We start from the raw sequence: 19,547 nt of genomic DNA on the forward strand, positions 1-19,547 counted from the left end.
TCCTCGAGAGCCTGACGAAGCTGATCTTCGGTATATTGAGGCATTATATATAGAAGAAGACATGTGCAAAAGATGAGCCCATTTGGACGCGAATTGAAAATGTTGTGATAAAAGGAGGTTGGGGGTGGGCATTGGGTTGTGGTGGATTTTCGCGTTTTTGTGGGTGCCAGAAACAGGGGGGTGCCAGGAAGTGGGTATGTTGACTTATAGCAAAATCGTATGTGAGGGGACACGGTGAGACTCATGAAAGCTGACTGTCAATCTCACATATCGTAAGAGACGTGCAGCCGCACTCATGCACTCCTTCGGACATGATCTAGACCAAGACCATGAGGTAGTCAAAGTATGCAAAGCTGCTTGGCATAGGTATGCTGCACCTCGCAGCCTCACGGGGACGTCAATATGTCTCAAGGTTTCATGTGTGATGTGAACTGAGGCTGAGACTAAACAATTAGCTCAGAGCTGTAGTTTTCACCGTAAGTTGCCGTGATTGATGAGAATAGGAGACCTCGGTGATCATTCGTCTCAGTCGTGGGTCGCAAGGGATGCTCATATCTTCATTTGGCGCTTCTCTCACGAATTTCGAGACCATCGGACAGTTCCTCCTGGGAGAACCAAAGTAATGTTCTGGTCAGCCAATCTAAAAGGTCATTTCAAGTCCATTGTGAAGACTGATCAAAAGATGAAGCAGTTATCAGAGAGCATCAACAAGCCCTCGTCTTCTCCGGAGTTATCTCCCTCTTTTCTTCCAGCTGGCTGAACCCTCAAATGCAGATGATGCATCTTGAACACACCGCTCAGTCTGGGCATGCCGATTTTTTCTCACACATGTGAATGTTGAGATCGATATGTGATTGAGAGTCAGAGCTGGAGTAATGTGGCTGGCTGGAGGCTGATCATGCACGCGACGGGCCTACCCGAGATGTCGAATGTGAGACAGAAACGGCTGAGGCGTGCTGAATGCTGAACACCAACGGCATCCCACTTATGCCGCCGTACTTCACGAGAGTACTTGCGCTTGCCACTTGGGAAGGAACCATGGAGTCGGAGGTATTAGAGATTCGACATAAAAAGCTGGCTGAGTCCGCTTCTCATAGTCCTTCCGAGCATCCTCTTCGGACCATCACGATCATCTTGTCCCCTGAACCTTCATACAAAGACTCATCTCATCTACCTACGTTATTGAAGCATCTGCTCCATTCTCAAACATGTCTTCCGACGGAACCAAAGGCCCTGTCATTATCAAAGGCATCCAAGATGGCTTCGAAGGCAGTGCGGCTTCCTCTAACCCAAACTTTGCGATCTAAGATGCTGACGATCTCAAGAGGAACGGCCCCTCCGACTCGAATTGCGTGACATGATTAAGGAGAACCCGGATCAATGGAATCTGTATCTTCTTGGACTGGAGCGATTCCAGGCGGTTCCCGAGGACCAGCCGCTGTCATACTTCCAAATCGCCGGTAAGTTGGTCTTCATCTATTTGTATGACCGCTACCAGTCTGATCTCTAAGCTCATAATAAAAGGAATCCATGGTATGCCGTCCCACAAGTGGCCAAACGAGAAGTGGAACTACGCCGCCGATGAGAATCTCAATCTCAACAAGTACGGTGGATACTGCACGCACACTTCGCTCTTGTTCCTCACGTGGCATCGCCCCTACCTCGCTCTGTTTGAGGCAAGTGTATCATCAGCTCATGTACGAGAAAAAAACTAAGACCATGGCCGTAGAACGAACTCTACAAGCACGTCAACTATATTGCAAAGGAGTTCGAGAAGGGCGGGGTGACGAAGTACATTGATGCCGCCAAAACCTTTCGAATGCCGTACTGGGATTGGGCGCGGCCTGGGCTTCCCTTGTTTCCAGATGAGGCTATCTCTAGGGCAAGGCATCCTGTGAAGAGACCTCCCAGTCAATCCGGGCTTCCTGAGAAGATCAACCCACTCGGTTCATATAAGTTTGGGGAGTATTCTAAAGAGCGGACAAAGGCAAAGGATACCAATTTTATTGGGATCATCAAGGTGAATTCGAAAAGAATATCCCCATATGATCTAAGCTCACACCTCTAGAATGATTCGATCGACAAACCTGCGAAGACCGCGCGAACTTTCGGTCAAAGAGCCGACGACGAAGAGCCCGATATTGAAGACGTCAAGATATTCACCAAGCCGAACTTTGGGGTCAAGGGCATGAATGTGTCTGAGCGAGTTCTATTTCTTCTTCAGTCGTATACTGATTTTGCAGCTGTATCAAACAATGGCGAGTTTGGTCCTGTCAAGGGCACGTTCGACGGCTGGGGTAGTCTTGAAGATGTTCACAATGCCGTCCACAACTACATTGGAGGAGGATACATGGGTCGCGTAGCCTTCTCTGCTTTTGACCCCATCTTCTGGCTTCACCACACCAACATCGATCGACTCTTCGCCATTTGGCAAGTATGCAATCCTGGAGAATACGTTAAACAGGTGGAGGGGTCGGACGACAACGTGGAAACGCCTTTGACTCCATTCACACGTTCAGTAGATGCAAATGGTCAGCAAACTTTCTGGACATCCGCTGGAGTGGAAGACACCAGAGGCTTTGGCTACATTTACCCAGAGACCCAAAGCGCGTTCGGCTCAAGGAAGGCCATTCTCAACGAGGTTGATCGCATTTACTGGAAACGAGCGTCTTTTGCCAACATCTTGCGAAGCCAGGCGACTCAGCCACCAGATCTTCAGGCTGTGGAAGCTCTCCGGGACCGTGCGAGAGCACATCTCAAGGCTGCTGGCCGTGGCACTGAGCTCCCGGTAGGCCGTGATATTCGCGGCCTGGCAGTTGGAGACAAGTATCTCGAATGGCTTGTCAACATCAGGACTCTGAAATCTGAGCTGCACGGAAACTACATTGTCAACGTGTTCATCGGCGAACCTTCTGAGAGTACGCCTCCGCTCTTGTACATGAAAGACCATGCCCACGTCGGATCGTTCGCCACATTCGGCCAGGATGAAGAAAGCCCTTGTGCGAAATGTAAGAAAGATCGATCGAAGAACCAGGAAATTACTGGTCAAATTCCCCTAACTATTGCTCTGGTCGAGCGGTACATGGCTGGACTACTCGACAGTCTCAAACCTGAGCACGTGGTTGGATATCTCAAGGATAACATTCGATGGAAGATCACGCTTCCTACTGGAGAGTTGCAGTCGCCTGACAAGGCGAAGAGCCTTATTGTCTGCGTTGTATCCAACGAGGTCACTTTCAAGTCCGACAAACCAGGCGAGCTTCCAGTGTACTCGGACGTAGTCACTGCTTACTCGGAAATCACGCGCGACATTCCCGGTTCCGGCGAGTCTGGTTATGATGGCAACAACTACTAGATGAGTTGAGAGCGAATGGCTTTGATGGAAAACTGTGCTAGTTCGCATTGCCCGATGGCGGGTTTGTCGGGAAACAGCTTCATGTGATGACAGTTTCTATGAGATATCTTATGAGTAACTCAGTATTTTAAACTTGAAGTTCTTGATCTGTTGCAGTCAAAAATTTTTGTGATAGGCCCCGTGAGACTCGGCTAGCGTTGGTGACATGTGCCCCTTAACTGGTGCGACGTTTAATGGCAGATTGGGAGACTTTCCTCGGCTTTTGTCACATATTTCTATTTCTAGAGACCTTGTGCTATTTGAATCGTGCTGTACTCTTGGCGGGATTTGTATCATGTGATAGATGCCGGAATTTCTTGAGTCCTCTCTGTTCCGGCCATGTTATTTTCCTTCCCCTCGGGGCAAATGATAGTATCAAGTGATGGCATCGGGATGTGGGCTGTAAAGACTCTGGAACAAAAGTCGTGGACTACTTATTCTGGTAGATTAAAGGATAAACATTCCGCGCAAAGGTCAAGCGTAAACTAACTCACATGCCAACCTGCTGCTCTCCGCCTTGCCTTCCCATAGGCTAGTAGCCTCCCCTTTCACATTCTCCCTTGCCCTATACCTTGAACTGGAGCAGTTCTCGCCTGTCTCGTAGGCTGTCAATGACGGCCAGTTTTTTTCAGCCAGATCAAGCAAAGAAGCTTGTCCGCTGAAATCCGTGATTGGCCGACCCTAGCTCGGACTAGCCCCACTAGAAGCATCGGCCCAAATCCCGGCCGTAGATCGGAGGCGCCCCCACAACGGCCTCCCAGAGACAGCGCTAGAACGGTGCTCCCGTTCTTTACTTCCCACGGCAACATCCGCCATCAAAAGAAAGAAGTGGCTAGAATTTGAAGAAAGCTGGAGAAAGCAATTACACTCGGCCGGTGGATGGAGAGACAAATTCATCATCACTACCCACAACCCGTTGGCCGAATCGGTCCCGTGATGAGAGTTGGCTGTGTGTTCGGCACACACTGAGCAGATTTTAGCTAGCATTCGTGGGTTTTGCCTAGCCCCCTTTCCAAATAACCCCAGAAGCTGTGTGGGGTTGTACCGAAGAAAAGTTTACTGTTGTGGCTTGCGGTCACTTTTTCCCCGGCGGACTTTAGATCTTTTTTTATCAACTTTGTTCAGGGGACATAGAGCTGTGGGATCTTCATAGACATGTTTATGCTCTTCGCTGGGATGGCATTGACCAGAAACGTTCAGGCGGTCCTGGATCTTAGCCTGGAGTTCACTCATGCCAGTGAAGGCGTCTTGCACTGCTCCTAGCGTGCCCCTTATGAAATGCCCATAGATTTCACTAATGAGTTCAAGGTGTCAGATTCTTCCCCTATTTCGATTCAATCCTACTGAAAACGAGAACTCCAACGAGAAAGTGGCATGCCACTGAGACACTGTTCTGATTGACACGCTCTCGAAGTCGGATGCTAGACCGAGAGCTCAATGTCTTTCGTGATTTGTCAAGCTGCATCCGAATTAGACTCAATGCCGCAACACGTTTCCATCCACGTCTTGTAGAAAGACGCGTCACAAATCAGACTACACTGCATTCAAAGATTGTCCAGGACCATTGTGACGCGGCATACAGGTGGTCAGGGTACCTAGGATCATTGGACGAACCAGAAAACAACCCTCCAAGCGTCGGGAGTTGGATCCCCACCCGAACAAGGTTTCGTCCGGACCATCAGCCCTACCATCATCTCTTCCATTCACACTAGCAGTGACTGACGTAAACTGAACCTGTAGAAGTAGGACTCCACGGTCGAACTGGGGTCGATGCGAGAATACGGCTCGCACGTCTATACACTGCGCCCCGGCGCTATGAGGCGTACAGACGGACCACGTGTGGAGCCGCGTCTACTATGGCAACGCCGTCGCCGAGGACTCGGGAACCGCAGCATCGGGATAAGTTTTCAAGCTTGTTATAAAGATGTCTGCCCGGGCACGATGTTGCTGATGGTTTTAGAAGGCATCATCACCATCATTCGCTCTCTCTTCTCTCTTTCACTCACTTGTCTTTCCTCCACACCGACTTGAACTTCACTTCCTTCTAATATGTCTAAGTACTCCAAGGCGGCTCTTCGCGCTTTGGCGGCCAGAGCCAGCACATCCTCCCTGGCAGATGTGTGCACTGTCGAGAACGTGCAGAACGCTCTGCCTTCCAACGGAACTCTTCTTGGCATCGATCTGGTTCCCTCTTCCATCACTGCCAGCCCGGTCTACAATGCCACCAGCGGCGGTGGCATGATGGGCGGCAGCAGCACCCCCCTCACATACTGCAACGTCACCGTGGCCTATACCCACACTGGCAAGGGCGACACCGTCAATCTCAAGTACGCCTTCCCGAGCCCTGACGTCTTCAAGAACCGCTTCTACGTTGCCGGCGGTGGCGGTTTCTCCCTCTCCTCCGACTCCACTGGCGGTATCTCCTACGGTGCTGCCGGAGGTGCCACCGATGCTGGCTATGACGCCTTCAACAACAGCTACGACGAGGTCGTCCTTTACGGAAACGGCTCCATCAACTGGGATGCCACCCACATGTTCGGGTACCAGGCCCTGGGCGAGATGACCCAGGTCGGCAAGGCCATCACCAAGGGATTCTACAGCATGGGCGCCGACGACAAGGTCTACACTTACTACGAGGGCTGCTCTGACGGCGGTCGCGAGGGTATGAGTCAGGTCCAGCGCTGGGGTGAGGAGTACGACGGTGTCATCGCCGGTGCTCCGGCCTTCCGCTTCGCCCAGCAGCAGGTCCTCCACGTCTACTCGTCTGCCGTTGAGCATACCCAGGACTACTACCCGCCTCCTTGCGAGCTGGCCAAGATTGTCAACTCCACCATTGCCGCCTGCGACGGCCTCGACGGCCGTGTCGACGGCGTCATCTCCCGCACTGACCTCTGCAAGCTCCAGTTCGACCTGAAGTCCACCATCGGCGAGTCCTACTACTGTGCCGCAAAGACCAGCAGCTCGCTTGGTTTCGGCTTCAACAAGAGACAGGCCCAGGGCAGCACCACCAGCTACCAGCCCGAGCAGAACGGTACTGTCACCGAGCAGGCCGTCGCCGTCGCCCAGGCCATCTACGATGGTGTCTTCAACTCCCAGGGTCAGCGCGCCTACCTCTCTTGGCAAATTGGTTCCGAGCTCGGCGACGCTGCTACTGTCTACAACAACGAGACCGACGCATGGGAGCTTAGCATTCCATCCACCGGCGGCGAGTACGTCACCAAGTTCGTCCAGCTCCTCGACCTCGACAACCTCTCCGACATGAACAACATCACCTACGACACTCTCGTCGAGTGGATGAACACCGGCATGATCCGCTACCTCGACAGCCTCCAGACCACTCTCCCCGACCTGACCCCCTTCCAGTCCTCGGGCGGCAAGCTCCTCCACTACCACGGCGAGTCCGACTCCAGCATCCCCGCCGCCTCCTCCGTCCACTACTGGCAGTCCGTCCGCTCCGTCATGTACCCCGACGCCAAGGATGACGAGGCCATCAAGTCCCTCGAGGACTGGTACCAGTTCTACCTGGTCCCCGGCGCCGGCCACTGCGGCACCAACAGCCTCCAGCCTGGCCCTTACCCCCAGAACAACATGAACATCATGATCGACTGGGTCGAGAACGGCAACAAGCCCAGCCGCCTCAACGCCACCGTCACCTCGTCCACCAACATCAACGCCGGCGAGACCCAGATGCTTTGCCAGTGGCCTACCCGTCCCGTCTGGCGCGGCAACAGCTCCGACTTTGACTGCGTCAACGACGCCAAGTCGATTGACAGCTGGACTTATACTTTCCCTGCCTTCAAGGTCCCTGTTTACTAAGTGCTCATGGGATGGGTATCGAGATTGGCTGTTTTCCTGTCATCTAAGGTCGAGATGAGATAGGATACAGGAAAGGTGCAGGATCAAAATTTCTTTTTCATTCATTATCGCTCTGGGGCATGTAACATGTAGTAGGCCCAAGACGCGACTGTACATAGCTTAGCTTCCATTTAAGTATATACATCTTTCGTAAGAACTCCAACATTGATGGCCAAGTCCGCATACCATATGACAAATTTGATGAGAGAACTGTCAAATTGCTGTGATCTTGTCATCGCCTGTCTCCTTGTTGACCCTTACAGCAGCCGGATCGTCTTTCCTAGCGTCCAGGTCGCTTTTACCTTTCAATTCTACTGAAGACACCACACCAACTTCGGACTGGGTGCTCGTCTCCTCATCTGTGGACCCAGTGTCGTGCTTCTTGTCCCTTTTCAGATAGTAGTGCATGATCCAGGTGAAGACAATCAACGCGACTGCGCATCCCAGGCAGAACGAGAAGCCCTTCCTGTACCTTGGTGACTCGACCGTCGGGAAAGTAAGCAAGGGCGTCCATGCCGTCGAGCTTTGCGACAGCAAGTTAATAAGAACCAAAGTGAAGCTCCGTTCCTCGGGGCTGTCTCGCAGCAGGTTGTTGACCCATCCATGGAACACAGAAGACAGAGCATTGGACCAATACATGGTCGCGAACCCGAACCAGAGACCGCCTTCGGGAACAGTCCATATCGTCAGGAAGATAAGACCGATGGCATTGAGGACCGAACATATCGTGATTGACCAGGCCGGACCGAGGAACATATCCGAAGCGAAGCAAGCAATGAGCGTGTACGCGATCCCCAGCGCGGGGGAGATTGTACCCAACTCGTTGATGCGAGCCGCGCTGTACCGTCCAAGACTCTTGATCCAGAGAAGGTAGGAGCCCGTGTTCTTGTGGATGCCTGCGTTCCAGAAGAGGACGTCAGTTGTGATGACGAGCCAGAAGCGGAAGCCGAGGAGGGTGCGCTTAATGTGGCCAAACTTCATCTTGCCGTGCAAGACGTGGCCGTGTTTCTCGAGGCGTTCGCGGGCGGTCTCGATGTCTTTGTCGTTGACACACCATCTATTGGGCTGGTCAATGGTACCGGGGATCACGAAGAAACCGAAGATGCCGACAGGGATGGTGATGAGGGCACAGATGATGTACATCCATCGCCATCCTTCCATGCCTGTGGTAATTCACTTCCGTTAGCGATTGAGGGGATCATGAGAGTGAGTTTTGATGGTGATTGTTCATACCGTGGACTCCCTCGAGTGAGCTCGATGCGCCGGCTTGGATGAGACCGGCTGTCAATGTGCCGGCAGCTAGACCGGTGTAGAAGATACCGCCGCGACGAGCAATCTCGTGGCCTCGATACCAGGAGCCTATCTCAGAGTCAGCGATGAGCCCGAACATCATTCAAGTCTTCAGTGCGTACCAAAGACGTAATGCATTGCCGGGAAGAATGCGGCCTCGAACCATCCGACCATGAATCTGTAAGCGGCCAGTTCAGCGTAAGAGTGGACGCGATACTGTAGAAGCGTGAATACCCCCCACAGAACGTCGCAAATTGGGATGAGATATTGGATTGGGACATAGGTCATGATGAATCTGGTTTCCTATTAGTGTATAACAGCAGATCCGGAGAGCATTATCCATACAGGAAAGGGATCTGGCCCAAGACCGATCCAAGAGTGAACAGCGTTTGGAGCTGAACAAGCTCGTTTCCGTAGAACCCGAGATCCTCCTTCATACCGGCGACGTAGGCATTATTCAAATTGGATTGATCGACATATTTGACCCAGTAGCCTTGCGAGCGGAATGTTAGCCCGATAGCTGAGAGGCTACGCGAGAAGGATGTATCGTACCGAGGACCGAGTAAGGTACCAAGAGGAGGTCAATCTTCGTGATGAGACGCCTCTCCTCCTTCGTATCATCTGGCGAGAACCATCTCCACTCCCACCACTTGTCTCTTGGGACCGACTCTTTCAGAGCAGATGCCATCGTCGCAGAGTCTTTGAGGCAATCGACCAGAGACCTCTAAGATGAGAACGATTGAGAGTTGGAGATAGTTCGAGACATACTCGCTCGGCGACGGATAGCGAGTTGATAGATAATGATTCGTGAGCCCTCGTTCAAGCTGGATCCCACCCGGAAGTTGCCCGCCATTGCGCAATTCTTACCGAGCTCCTGAGGAGCAGCGTCAAGCTCAGCACTTCAATGGATGGTCGCAGTGAATCCCGCCGATGCGGCCAAAAGTGGGCTCGTGGTATCGTCGAGATGTAGGAAGAGATAACAATTGAAATGCCAAGAGGATAGGATTTTGCGATATCGGTAGAGAGTTTTATCGACCAGGTACTCAACTGTTTGGATTGGCTGGTCATCCTGCAAGTTAGCTGGCGAAAGCCAGGCATGACAATGGTGTGCTGCAACCCCACAATGGTGATAGACAGCCTTGCTTTGACGTCTTTTGGAGTTGAACTCTCATTCGACCAGTCTCGCGTGGTGCATAGCCGCATCTGACCCATGTAGCGCAGAGAGTCTAGATCTTGTGTTGAAGAAAACTTGATCAGTCGTTGTGAAGTCGAGTCTCAGTCTGTTCGGGGGTACGATGAAATAAGATCTATTCATCAACAACTCTCATATGGAGTAGACCCAAGCGTTTTCTACCTCAATTCTGACTCAACGCGCAAAGATCGGGTGACAACAACGGGCGGCACAGTCACAACCTCAGTAGCGTTCATCTTACCACCTCTGAAGGCGTACGTAAAAGTCCACCCAGACCCAGCACCGCCGTGTTCACCCTTATTGTTGACAACAACAATACCGCTCGACACAGCCGGATACTTCTTGACCATGCGAACTACGGCATCTCTCGCCGCCTCCTGGGGGCTCATTCCTCGTCGCATGCTCTCCACAGCCTGATAACAGGGCAAGAAACGCATCATGATGTCACCGTCGCCAGTCGCGCCGCATGCTCCGACATCACCGTCAACGTAAGAACCGGAACCTGTGATTGGGCCGTCGCCAACGCGTCCGGGTACCTTGAAGGAAGCTCCATTGGTAGAGGTACCAGCCGCCATGATCCCATTCGCATCTAGAGCCATCATGGATATGGTGTCGTGTGACGCCTGCGCTGAATTCGGCGCAATGAGGTCAAAGTAGCCAGAAGAGCTGGAGTCGAGCTCCACGGGCGTGTACGGCCCGCACGCGGCCTTGGGATCCGGCGTGACGTTCTGCCTGTAATTCGACTGGCAGTTCCCGGCCCGCCACGCGGCGCACCGCTCCGCCGAGGCCTCGGTAGTCAAGCTCTCGGCGACGAAGCCGTTCTCAATGGCGAATTCCGTCGCGAGGTCGCCGGCCAGCATGGTGTGCGAGGTATACTCGAGCACGTGGCGAGCGACACCAATGGCGTTCTTGACGCGGCGCAGGGCGGCAACGGAGCCGGACTTCATGGTAACGCCGTCCATGATCATGGCGTCGAGGGTGGTCTCGCAGTTCTCGCCGGGGGAGCCGCCGAAGCCGACGCTACCGTCGCACTGGTTCGCCTCGCAGGTCGCGCAGCCGATCTCGACGGCGTCGAGGGCCGAGGTGCCCGGCTTGACGAGTGCCTGGTAGGCGGCGTCTGTGGCTGCTGTGAAGGGGCCACCCCAGGTGTTGATGACCATGGGAAACCCCGGCGATGCTTGACCGAGGACGCGGTGCCCGGTGAGAAGGGAGAGGAGGAGTGGGGCGAGGGTGCGGGGGCGGAGGTCCGGCATTGTGGGCGGCTTCCGGAGACGATGCCGGATTAGTGATTGAAGGTCCAAGGGGAAGATGAGAGGGGCTCAATGGCTCGATAGCATGAGCTTGGCGGCTATTTGCCAGAATGAGTGGCAATGGCGCAAGTAGAATGAGGTGAGGCTGGCCGACCGGTTTGCGGAGGGAGGCTTTAATAAAGAGCACGGTCGCTCAAACTACCGTGCCGTTGTTGGTGTTGTTTACCCCGCGCGATAGGCTGATCTGCGCCGATAGACAGGGGTCAAGGGGGCATTTGGATGCTGGGTCCGAAGCGGATAAAGGTTGGAATTGCAGTTGATACCACGTTACTCTTGGGTTGCCAAGCAAAAGCCAATGCTGCGCTATCAACCTTCCTTTCTAAGTATCATGACGAGGAGGTTGGTGATGCCAAGAAAGGATATTGGAGAGGATATCGGTGGTTAGTTAAAGCCTAGGCCATAACCTCTGGCTTGAAAAGAACGATGCAAGCGGACGACGATATGTGGAAATTGCGGCAACCGAGTGAGAGAGAGGGTGAGATCGACAGCATTTATTTTGACAATGTCTATGAGCTGGCAGCATGTCGACACCAATATGCCTTTGGTCTGGGCCGAGATCAAAGGCTGAAGCTTACAAACATCTCTCACAACATTTCTGCGCAGAAGTCCTTGACCGCATCCAGAACCTTGTTGATATGCTCTTCCCCGTGAGTAAGGTTCAGCGCAAGGAATCCACGACGTCCGACGTATATCCTCTTGCTGAGAAGGTAAAAGAAGAAGAGATCCTGCAACTTGCCTGCCGAAGGACCCTGGAAGTGCAAGCCAATCGCACTCCCATAGCCAGTCAGCTTGACAATGGACGCATCCTTGGAGCCGAACACCTCACGCAGCTCGTCGCGGAGCTTGTTCCCCAGCTCATTGTTTCTCTCAAGCGCCGTTCTCGACAAAAGCTTGGTGGCAGCGACACCCGCCGTCATGGAGAAGACGTTGTTGTTCCATGTTCCCGAATGGAATAGACTCCGCGGTCCCTGTGGGTCGTACAGGTCCATAATGTCCTTGCGCCCACCAAACGCGCCAAACGAGAAGCCGCCGCCGAAGTGCTTGCCGATGGTGGTCATGTCCGGCGTGATGCCGTAGATTTCTTGCAAGCCGCCGTAGTTGAGTCGCGAGGTGATGACCTCGTCAAAGATGAGGATGGCGCCGATGCGCGTGGCTTCGTCGCGGAGGAACTGGAGGAATTCTTTTGACCCCTCAAGCATTCCTGCTGCGCCTTGCATTGGTTCCACAATGATGATGCCGATATCGTCGGTGATTTGCGATCGGGTATACTCAATGTCGTTGTACCGGCCGTACGCGAAATCGTGGGGAAGAATCAGCGGGTTGTTGGGCGTGAAAGCTAATGTGCCACCGTGATAACCATCTTCAAACACCAAGACCTGAGCGTGGGGCATGATTTAGCGAAAGATCTCGGGCTCGAGGAACTGTTACAGCCTACCTTCTTTCTTCCAATGAAATGCAACGCCGTACCAATCGCCATGGTGTTCGCTTCAGTTCCCGAATTGCAAAACCTGATGGCATCGACGCTCTGGAATCTCTCAACCAATAGGGCAGCCAATTCGCCCTCCTTGGGACTCGGCCCGCCCAGAGTGAATCCCGACTTGGTAACGCTGTTGATCGCAGCGATGATGTCTGGGTGAGAGTGGCCGAACATACCGGCGCAATATTCGGACACGAAGTCGAGGTACTCGGCGCCGTCCACCGATATCAGGTGACAGTCGTGGCCTCCGGAGAAAGCCAATGGAAAAGGCAGGTAATGCAGCACGGATCTAGTTGTACCCCCAGGTAGCGACCCTGAGGCTGTCTTGTTGACTTGCAGCGAGCCCTGGTTCTCTGAGACATACTTTTCGACGTATGTGTTCAACTGCTGCTCGATGTTCGCCGCAGGCTGAGCTGCCTCCCCGTTTTGTTGGAGTTCCACCATGATTGCTCGATTGCGAAGTACACAGTCTAAAGATGCTTCACGTCTTGTTGGTGAGTCTTTCATCGATGTCCAAGAGGAGATAGGAACATCCGCATGCCTTTTGAAATCAATTGATGGATTAAATACCGACGAACTTTGCCGCGGGGCCAGGTCCGATCTGACCGCTTCTGTGAATGTTGTGTGTTCTTCGTGGACTATAGATAAGATGAACCCCGCTCGGGTATGCGACATCGGGATGCCGAATCATGTTCGGGATTGTGCCAGCCAAAATCTCGGGATAGATGCACTAGCCAAGGGCTCATACCCGAGAATGGGGAGACTTCTTCCAAGTATAGCTTGAATTCGTTCTCAAACCTCAACATACGATCGATCCAGATGTATGAACTGTCAGGTTTCTTTCCCGAAAGCGAAATGGTTCGAAAGCCGACAGACTGCTTGGCAGCATGAGTTGGGTGTCAGGTTGTGTGCTGCTCATCGTGTGTGGGAAAGGAGGCCTATGAACCAATGGTTTTACACGATTTCTCCCCGGACCCATGTGTCAAACACCTCGTTTCCGCCAAGACTCGGCGCTCACGTTCCCTGTTGTACACCAAAGAGGGTCAAATTTATCCTTGTATTGAAGAGAAGAGAAAGGGGACGAAGCGAGAAATTTTCTAGTTGTGCAAGTGTGAAACTAGGTGGACTCTTGATGCCGCCTCTAACACTGCTATTGAATGTAAATCTATGGAGTTCTATCCTGCTTTTTGTTTTGCCCAAAATATGATGTTCAACATCCTTTCGCAGAATCACCAAATCATGCACGCTCAACGCTACAGACTTATGATAATGCATCGACCGGTAGGCGTCACAGACGCGGCCTCACCAAGCCACAAGGTGTGACGACTAATGCAACGCAGAGACCTTGTGGCCTCATGCCTTCTCGTTGTTCGACGTCTTCTCCCTCATCCTCGCCGCCCTCCAAGTCTGTCCCCAGTACCAGTGTATCACCGCCAACGGCCCAACGGCAACCGTGACGAGGGCCAAGCCCAAGAACGCGGCGCCAGGCCCCGTGGTGGCAACAAAGTTGTCTACCAACGCGACGCCAATAGCTCCCAGACCGCACCTGACCAAGTTATTAATCGCCGTGGCACTAGCACCCTTTCCAGGACACAGGTCGGTGACGAGGGTCTGATTGAGGGCAAAGACGGCGTTGCTGGTCGCAGCGATGAAGAACTGGAGGACGAGTGGGACTGCGATCCAGCCTGATCGCGAAGTGATGGAGGGGAAGTTGAGAGAGAGGCCGTAGCCGCCTGTGGAAGCGACGAAGATGAGGACGATCCAGGGGAGACGACGAAGGCGGGCGCGCTCTATGGGGAACTCAGCGGGCATGTTCTTCCCTGAGAGCTTTTCTGTTCCTGTTATGTTATGAGATGTCTTGTACTCTTCTTCCATCTCGAGATAGTCTTTTGTCATTAGCTTGCCCACGATTGCGGATCCAACAATGGTTCCAAGTCCTGTCCTACATGTAAGCGAGTCTCCTTTTTGATAAGGGAGAAAGAAGGTGAAGGTGGGAAGGTTACTTACCATTAGGTAGAAATGCGAGACCCGTTTGTAAGTCACTAAGTCCGAACAGCTCCTTGAACAGGATGGTGGTGCTCGACGTGACCATAGTCCATATGGTATAGACCACGCCACCAAACACCAAGTTGATCAAAATGTCCTTCTGAATCAACAGCCGCAATGGTTCCACAAAGGTCATCAATGTCACCTTCTTCCGCGGAATGGGTTCATCCGGGTCTTCGAGGTACTCTGGCTCCTTGCCAAGGTACCATATGATCGGCTTGTAAATGCCACCCAAACGAAGCGAGCCGTTCCCGGCAATGCTCCGCATGGTTTCAGGCAGCCAAAACACAATCACCAAGGTGACTATAGAAGAAAGAATCAGGAGAAAGACAAAGATGGACCGGAACCCGAGGAAGTTGGCGAGCAGGCCGCCGAGCACAGGCCCGACTGCTATGCTGAAGTTTCGGACTACGAGGTGTTAGCTCCGAGCACACCAGGAGATAAAACCGAGTCACCGAGCAAAACACCGTAATGCGTGTGAAACAGCGATAGGGCCCATAGTGACTTACTCGCCTGGTAGAAACTAATAAATGCTCCCCGTTCAGCCGGGGGAGAAATATCCTGGATCACGCCGTTTCCTGTTGCACAGGTCAGTAAAAGGAATTACGACGACTTTTTCTTGGCTAAATTTAGAGGTCCAAGGGAGAAAACAAAGGGTTGTATTTTCCCGTATGTAACTTACCAATGCTCACGGTTGAGGCACTTCCGGCGGCTTGCAAGCCCCTGAAGAGCAGAAGAACTGTGAAATTGGGAGAGAAGCTGAGTCCGATGTTGGCAATGATGTACACGGCGAACGAGGCGATGTAGATTGGCCTTCTGCCCAGAGCATCCGAGATTGAGCCCCAAATTAGCGGGGAGATGCCTTGGATGATCAAGTACGACGTGATGGTCAGAGAAACCATCTGCGAGCTGACATTGAGATCCTATGAGATTTTGTGAATTAGAGAGTTCCCGGGGATTCCGGCTGGATGAACAGGACTTACCCGTGCGATCGTATCGAGAGCTGGGAAATAGATGTTGGAAGACAGACCAGAGAACAATCCGGCGGCTCCGATGATGACGATAACAACCCATTTCTGCTTCTTCGTGAAGACGTGGTAAGGCGGTTCTGGCTCCAGCTCCTGTACGGCAGTTCCTTCATCGCCACTGCTGTTGTCGTCGAATGGGTTCTGAGCTTCACGCGGAGCAGAATGCCCTTCTATTGAGTTTTGATCCGCAAACGGGTCACGGAACTCAGTGCCGTGGGGATCATTCTCGCTCTCCGTGATGGAAGGCAGTGAGTTCGGCCGGCCGAAGAAGATGGACGAGTTGCTGCTGCGCGAGCTGGCAACGCTGAGACTCCTGCTGAGAGATCTCGAGCGGTCTCTGACGGACGTCCTCGTTGGCGAAATGTACTCGTCGTGGTCCCGGTCTTGAGAGAGTTCAGTGTCGCTAGTGAGAAGGTGCAAGCCGCCCATGGCTGTGGCAGAGATCCTTCTGGCTATGCTGGGTCTCGCGGCTCGAGACTCCAAGGTCTCACTGCTAGGGCGTTCCATGGCTGTGAGGAGTTTGGCGATGTTGCTTGAGCGCCTTCGACTGAGATGTCAAAATGAAGGTCTTGTCGTTCTCTTTTTGGTCTGAAGAAGATACGACGATTTCCAAGAGGAACCACTGTTGATGATATTTGACAGATCCTCTCTCTCCTCGGGAGACCCGATTATCCACAAACCAAGCACAGTTCACTCTCAGAGTAACACTATCTGAGGCCAAGACAATTTGCGGAGTTCATTTTCAGACTAACACCGGCTCTTGCAGCAGAATTCCTCGACTTCAGGAAGATGGGGCCGTGGCCGCCCTGGGGTTCAACGGCAACCAGTTGCCGACGTCACGTCAAGACACATCATCCCACACAGCCCGCAGATACTGCCAAAAATAAGTTCAGTGAACTGGCACAAGGTTTATCGAACCTCGAGAGTTATTGATCGACCAAGGGTGATTTGCGGCTAGGCCACGTCCCGGGGCGAAGGGGCCGCAAAAGATTAGAGCTGACTCTGGACCCAATGCCCTCTGAACCAGTTGGGTTATACGCAAACCCGTGCTCGCTACGGGATGTTACTGGTCCGTTGTCCAGTAAGCGTGAAACTTGTTCCAGGATGTAGCGCCGAGCCTAAAACGCCTGCCGGGCTGATAGGTTTTGCGGCGGCAGATTTTGAAGTATACACGTCCGCACCCGCGCAGGGAAGTCTCAGACGAAGATGGCAAGAGGTAGAGAAAATGGAGAGAAAGCAAAGACAATCCATGCCAAGAATAGACAATCCCTGCGACAGCTTGGGCACGATATGTCAATGACAACGACAACAGGCCGATATCTACGACAGGCGACCCCCTCCGGATCCCACTCTCCCACATATGCCTCCAAGATCTGCCACAGTCCCCTCATGACGCTCAAGCCCTCCTTTGATCGGTCCACCACGTGGATTCAACTAAGCAACTGATAGACCGGCTACTTTACCGCTGCCAAGTCCTTTCATGAGAAGTCCAGTCGTCTCGTCTCAGAAACATGGCACGCCAGCCTCAGAATCTTGGATAGGTATCCCACGGGGTCCACCGAACCCATCGCTCTGGGATTGACAGTTCATCCGTGTAAGTCAAACGCCTCTCCCGCTCTGGTCTAAAATGACTGAACACCCAAAAACTAACATTCTCTTCACAGTGATCAACCACACAGACTTACAGCTAATTGGAACAACATGGTTGGCCTTTCGATGAACCGTAGGAGAGGTCCTCCTCCCAAACTTCGGCTCGACATTCCTCAAGACCAAGATCAAGTCCAAGATCCAGAACAACATCAAGAGCGAGCCGTGAAGTCGCCAGGACCTCTGACTCCGAACAGACCTCTCATAGGCTCTGAAATTCCTATGCTCCCAGCTCCTGAGCGAACCACCACAACATCTACTCATGTTCCTCTTCCATCCAATGGTCCAGCGGATACGCTTCCCCAGATCCCAACGACCACTCAGCCTGCGGTATTACCCTCATCGAGCGCACCACCAAGGGCTATTACTCCTCCTTCAACGCCAATCTCTAGCGCGCCCCCAAAGTCACCAACTCTTCGCCCAAGCGTGTCGATATCAAAAACTACAGTGTTCATCACAACAACGAAACCTCAAATCTCAGTCATCCCAAGCCCTACAAATACAGTATTTGTCACCGCTGCGCCCCAGACGATCACAGTGACTGCACCATCTGTCCCTCTACCGTCAAATGACCTGAACGGCGACAGTGGAAGCAAGCCCCAACCTCAACCTCAACCATCAGCCATCGGCTCAACGCAAGGCGTTTCCTTCACCAGTGGATCTGGTGTTGCCGTCCTTGGGGTACTCGGGGGCATCGGTAAGAGAGACAACAATGTGGAACCTTGTAATGTTGTCATAAACTGACCCGTTTCAAAACAGCGGCTGCATCTATTCTAGCAATGGCTGGGTTGATATTCTGGCGCAAGCGGAAGAACCGGAACAGCATGGGCTCGGGAGGGGTATGAACGCTTTCCCTCATCGACTAGTATCTTTCCTGCTAACCTAATCTCGTGATAGATATTGACCGGAAAGTCGCAATAGAGAAGACGGATCACGACAGGCAAACCAGTGGGACATAAAATGAAGTGTTGTCACACGGCCGGGCTGGCCTCAATTTCTTTTCTTGTGTCACTTTGGGAAATTTGGAATCATAGACAAGGCGGCCTCTATCAAACTACAGCTCTGCCTCCCCAAAGACTATCGTTCAGGAACGAGGGGTTAGATTTTGGCAGTAAATTTTCTAGTGTTACAGGGTAATCACAATTTGAAAAGTTCATTGATAATTACAGTACATCGTCTATTCTCAAACCGCTCTCAGCCGGCAACTGAGTGATTGTCCCCACCACAATCAGTAGACCCTTGTCAGGCTTCGGCCGCCTTGAGATTCCCGCAAACTCGAACACAAAACATGAGGAGAATTTGGTCAAGGGTGAGAGGGTAAATCTTTACGCAACGCTCACAGATGAGCGGTTATGAGCGGATCATTACATGCAGCAGTGCCCAATTTCTTTGTCAAGTATACAACATCGCGGCCCACCGGAAGTGCAACAGCTTCTTACGTAGTAGTATCCTCAACAAGGCGTCAAGTCTCTCCTAGGTTGTAGGCTTTAGACAGGGAATACCAACTACGATTGCTCGAGGCGCCACGATTACACGTGTCAGCGGTTTGGTGCTGTTTACTGCGTAGTATCTGTTATCCGCGCATAGATCCATGTCGTCAAGGGATGCGGCAGCATTGCAGCAAGAGTTGCATCTACATTGGTTGTGGAGACTGAATGAAGCTTGTCTCCTGAGCTTTCGTATTCTAGAGTAGTCGAAGAGTCAGAGGCACGTGGGGGCACAATTCGAACATGTTCACTTTGGTTTTGTGGTACCCCTATTCTAGCCGATCTGCAGTTCCGCTTTATTAGACTTAGAGGCACCCTATCAGTGAAACGATCAAACAAAACCTTGTTTCATCTACCCGTATTAGTGATCCACATTTTCAACGTCGCGTCTTGCGGCTGTGTTATGTGAAGAATCTCTGACACCTACACTAAAAGTCCAGTCTGAGTTGTCAGCAGAGCGGCGGACCTATCGGGTTCAACTTCAATAAACTCGTTGCACTAGACCCTTGTGGAGCTCAATGCCACATAGCATTGATAGTCACCGCTACCTTCTAATCAGGAGCTCTACAGGGCAGAGCCAGGATGATGTTCTGCTTCTCGGAGTTCGGGAAGTATAAGTCAACATACCCACTTCCTGGCACCCCCCTGTTTCTGGCACCCACAAAAACGCGAAAATCCACCACAACCCAATGCCCACCCCCAACCTCCTTTTATCACAACATTTTCAATTCGCGTCCAAATGGGCTCATCTTTTGCACATGTCTTCTTCTATATATAATGCCTCAATATACCGAAGATCAGCTTCGTCAGGCTCTCGAGGA

The 19,547-nt window shown here is 52.4% G+C and overlaps 7 protein-coding genes across 7 annotated transcripts; 3 read left to right on the plus strand and 4 right to left on the minus strand.

The window, feature by feature from the left end:
- Positions 1-1,208: 1,208 nt before the first annotated feature.
- Positions 1,209-3,355, plus strand: CTAM01_16837 (uncharacterized protein; the record flags this gene model as incomplete). The annotated part of the gene is made up of 5 exons (XM_060532829.1): positions 1,209-1,272; positions 1,326-1,460; positions 1,525-1,697; positions 1,730-2,020; positions 2,069-3,355. 5 exons carry the CDS (start codon positions 1,209-1,211, stop codon positions 3,353-3,355), a joined length of 1,950 nt encoding a protein of 649 aa, XP_060372587.1.
- A 2,088-nt stretch (positions 3,356-5,443) lies between these two features.
- On the plus strand, positions 5,444-7,210 carry CTAM01_16838 (tannase; the record flags this gene model as incomplete). Its single annotated transcript, XM_060532830.1, has 1 exon — positions 5,444-7,210. One exon carries the CDS (start codon positions 5,444-5,446, stop codon positions 7,208-7,210), a length of 1,767 nt encoding a protein of 588 aa, XP_060372588.1.
- Positions 7,211-7,462: 252 nt separating this feature from the next.
- CTAM01_16839 (major facilitator superfamily transporter) lies at positions 7,463-9,227 on the minus strand (the record flags this gene model as incomplete). Its single annotated transcript, XM_060532831.1, has 5 exons — positions 7,463-8,412; positions 8,483-8,608; positions 8,662-8,834; positions 8,885-9,032; positions 9,092-9,227. 5 exons carry the CDS (start codon positions 9,225-9,227, stop codon positions 7,463-7,465), a joined length of 1,533 nt encoding a protein of 510 aa, XP_060372589.1.
- A 662-nt stretch (positions 9,228-9,889) lies between these two features.
- CTAM01_16840 (asparaginase) lies at positions 9,890-10,984 on the minus strand (the record flags this gene model as incomplete). Its single annotated transcript, XM_060532832.1, has 1 exon — positions 9,890-10,984. One exon carries the CDS (start codon positions 10,982-10,984, stop codon positions 9,890-9,892), a length of 1,095 nt encoding a protein of 364 aa, XP_060372590.1.
- Positions 10,985-11,625: 641 nt separating this feature from the next.
- CTAM01_16841 (aminotransferase class-III) lies at positions 11,626-12,962 on the minus strand (the record flags this gene model as incomplete). The annotated part of the gene is made up of 2 exons (XM_060532833.1): positions 11,626-12,417; positions 12,477-12,962. The coding sequence occupies 2 exons, from the start codon at positions 12,960-12,962 to the stop codon at positions 11,626-11,628; spliced, it is 1,278 nt and encodes a 425-aa protein (XP_060372591.1).
- Positions 12,963-13,871: 909 nt separating this feature from the next.
- CTAM01_16842 (major facilitator superfamily transporter) lies at positions 13,872-16,099 on the minus strand (the record flags this gene model as incomplete). Its single annotated transcript, XM_060532834.1, has 5 exons — positions 13,872-14,455; positions 14,526-14,972; positions 15,074-15,142; positions 15,247-15,487; positions 15,548-16,099. 5 exons carry the CDS (start codon positions 16,097-16,099, stop codon positions 13,872-13,874), a joined length of 1,893 nt encoding a protein of 630 aa, XP_060372592.1.
- Positions 16,100-17,293: 1,194 nt separating this feature from the next.
- On the plus strand, positions 17,294-18,160 carry CTAM01_16843 (uncharacterized protein; the record flags this gene model as incomplete). The annotated part of the gene is made up of 3 exons (XM_060532835.1): positions 17,294-17,936; positions 17,999-18,078; positions 18,137-18,160. 3 exons carry the CDS (start codon positions 17,294-17,296, stop codon positions 18,158-18,160), a joined length of 747 nt encoding a protein of 248 aa, XP_060372593.1.
- Positions 18,161-19,547: the final 1,387 nt, after the last annotated feature.

The sequence above is a fragment of the Colletotrichum tamarilloi genome, assembly GCF_030869305.1.
Source record: "Colletotrichum tamarilloi strain Tom-12 chromosome Unknown Scaffold_269.1, whole genome shotgun sequence".
Taxonomy (NCBI): Eukaryota; Fungi; Ascomycota; class Sordariomycetes; order Glomerellales; family Glomerellaceae; genus Colletotrichum; species Colletotrichum tamarilloi.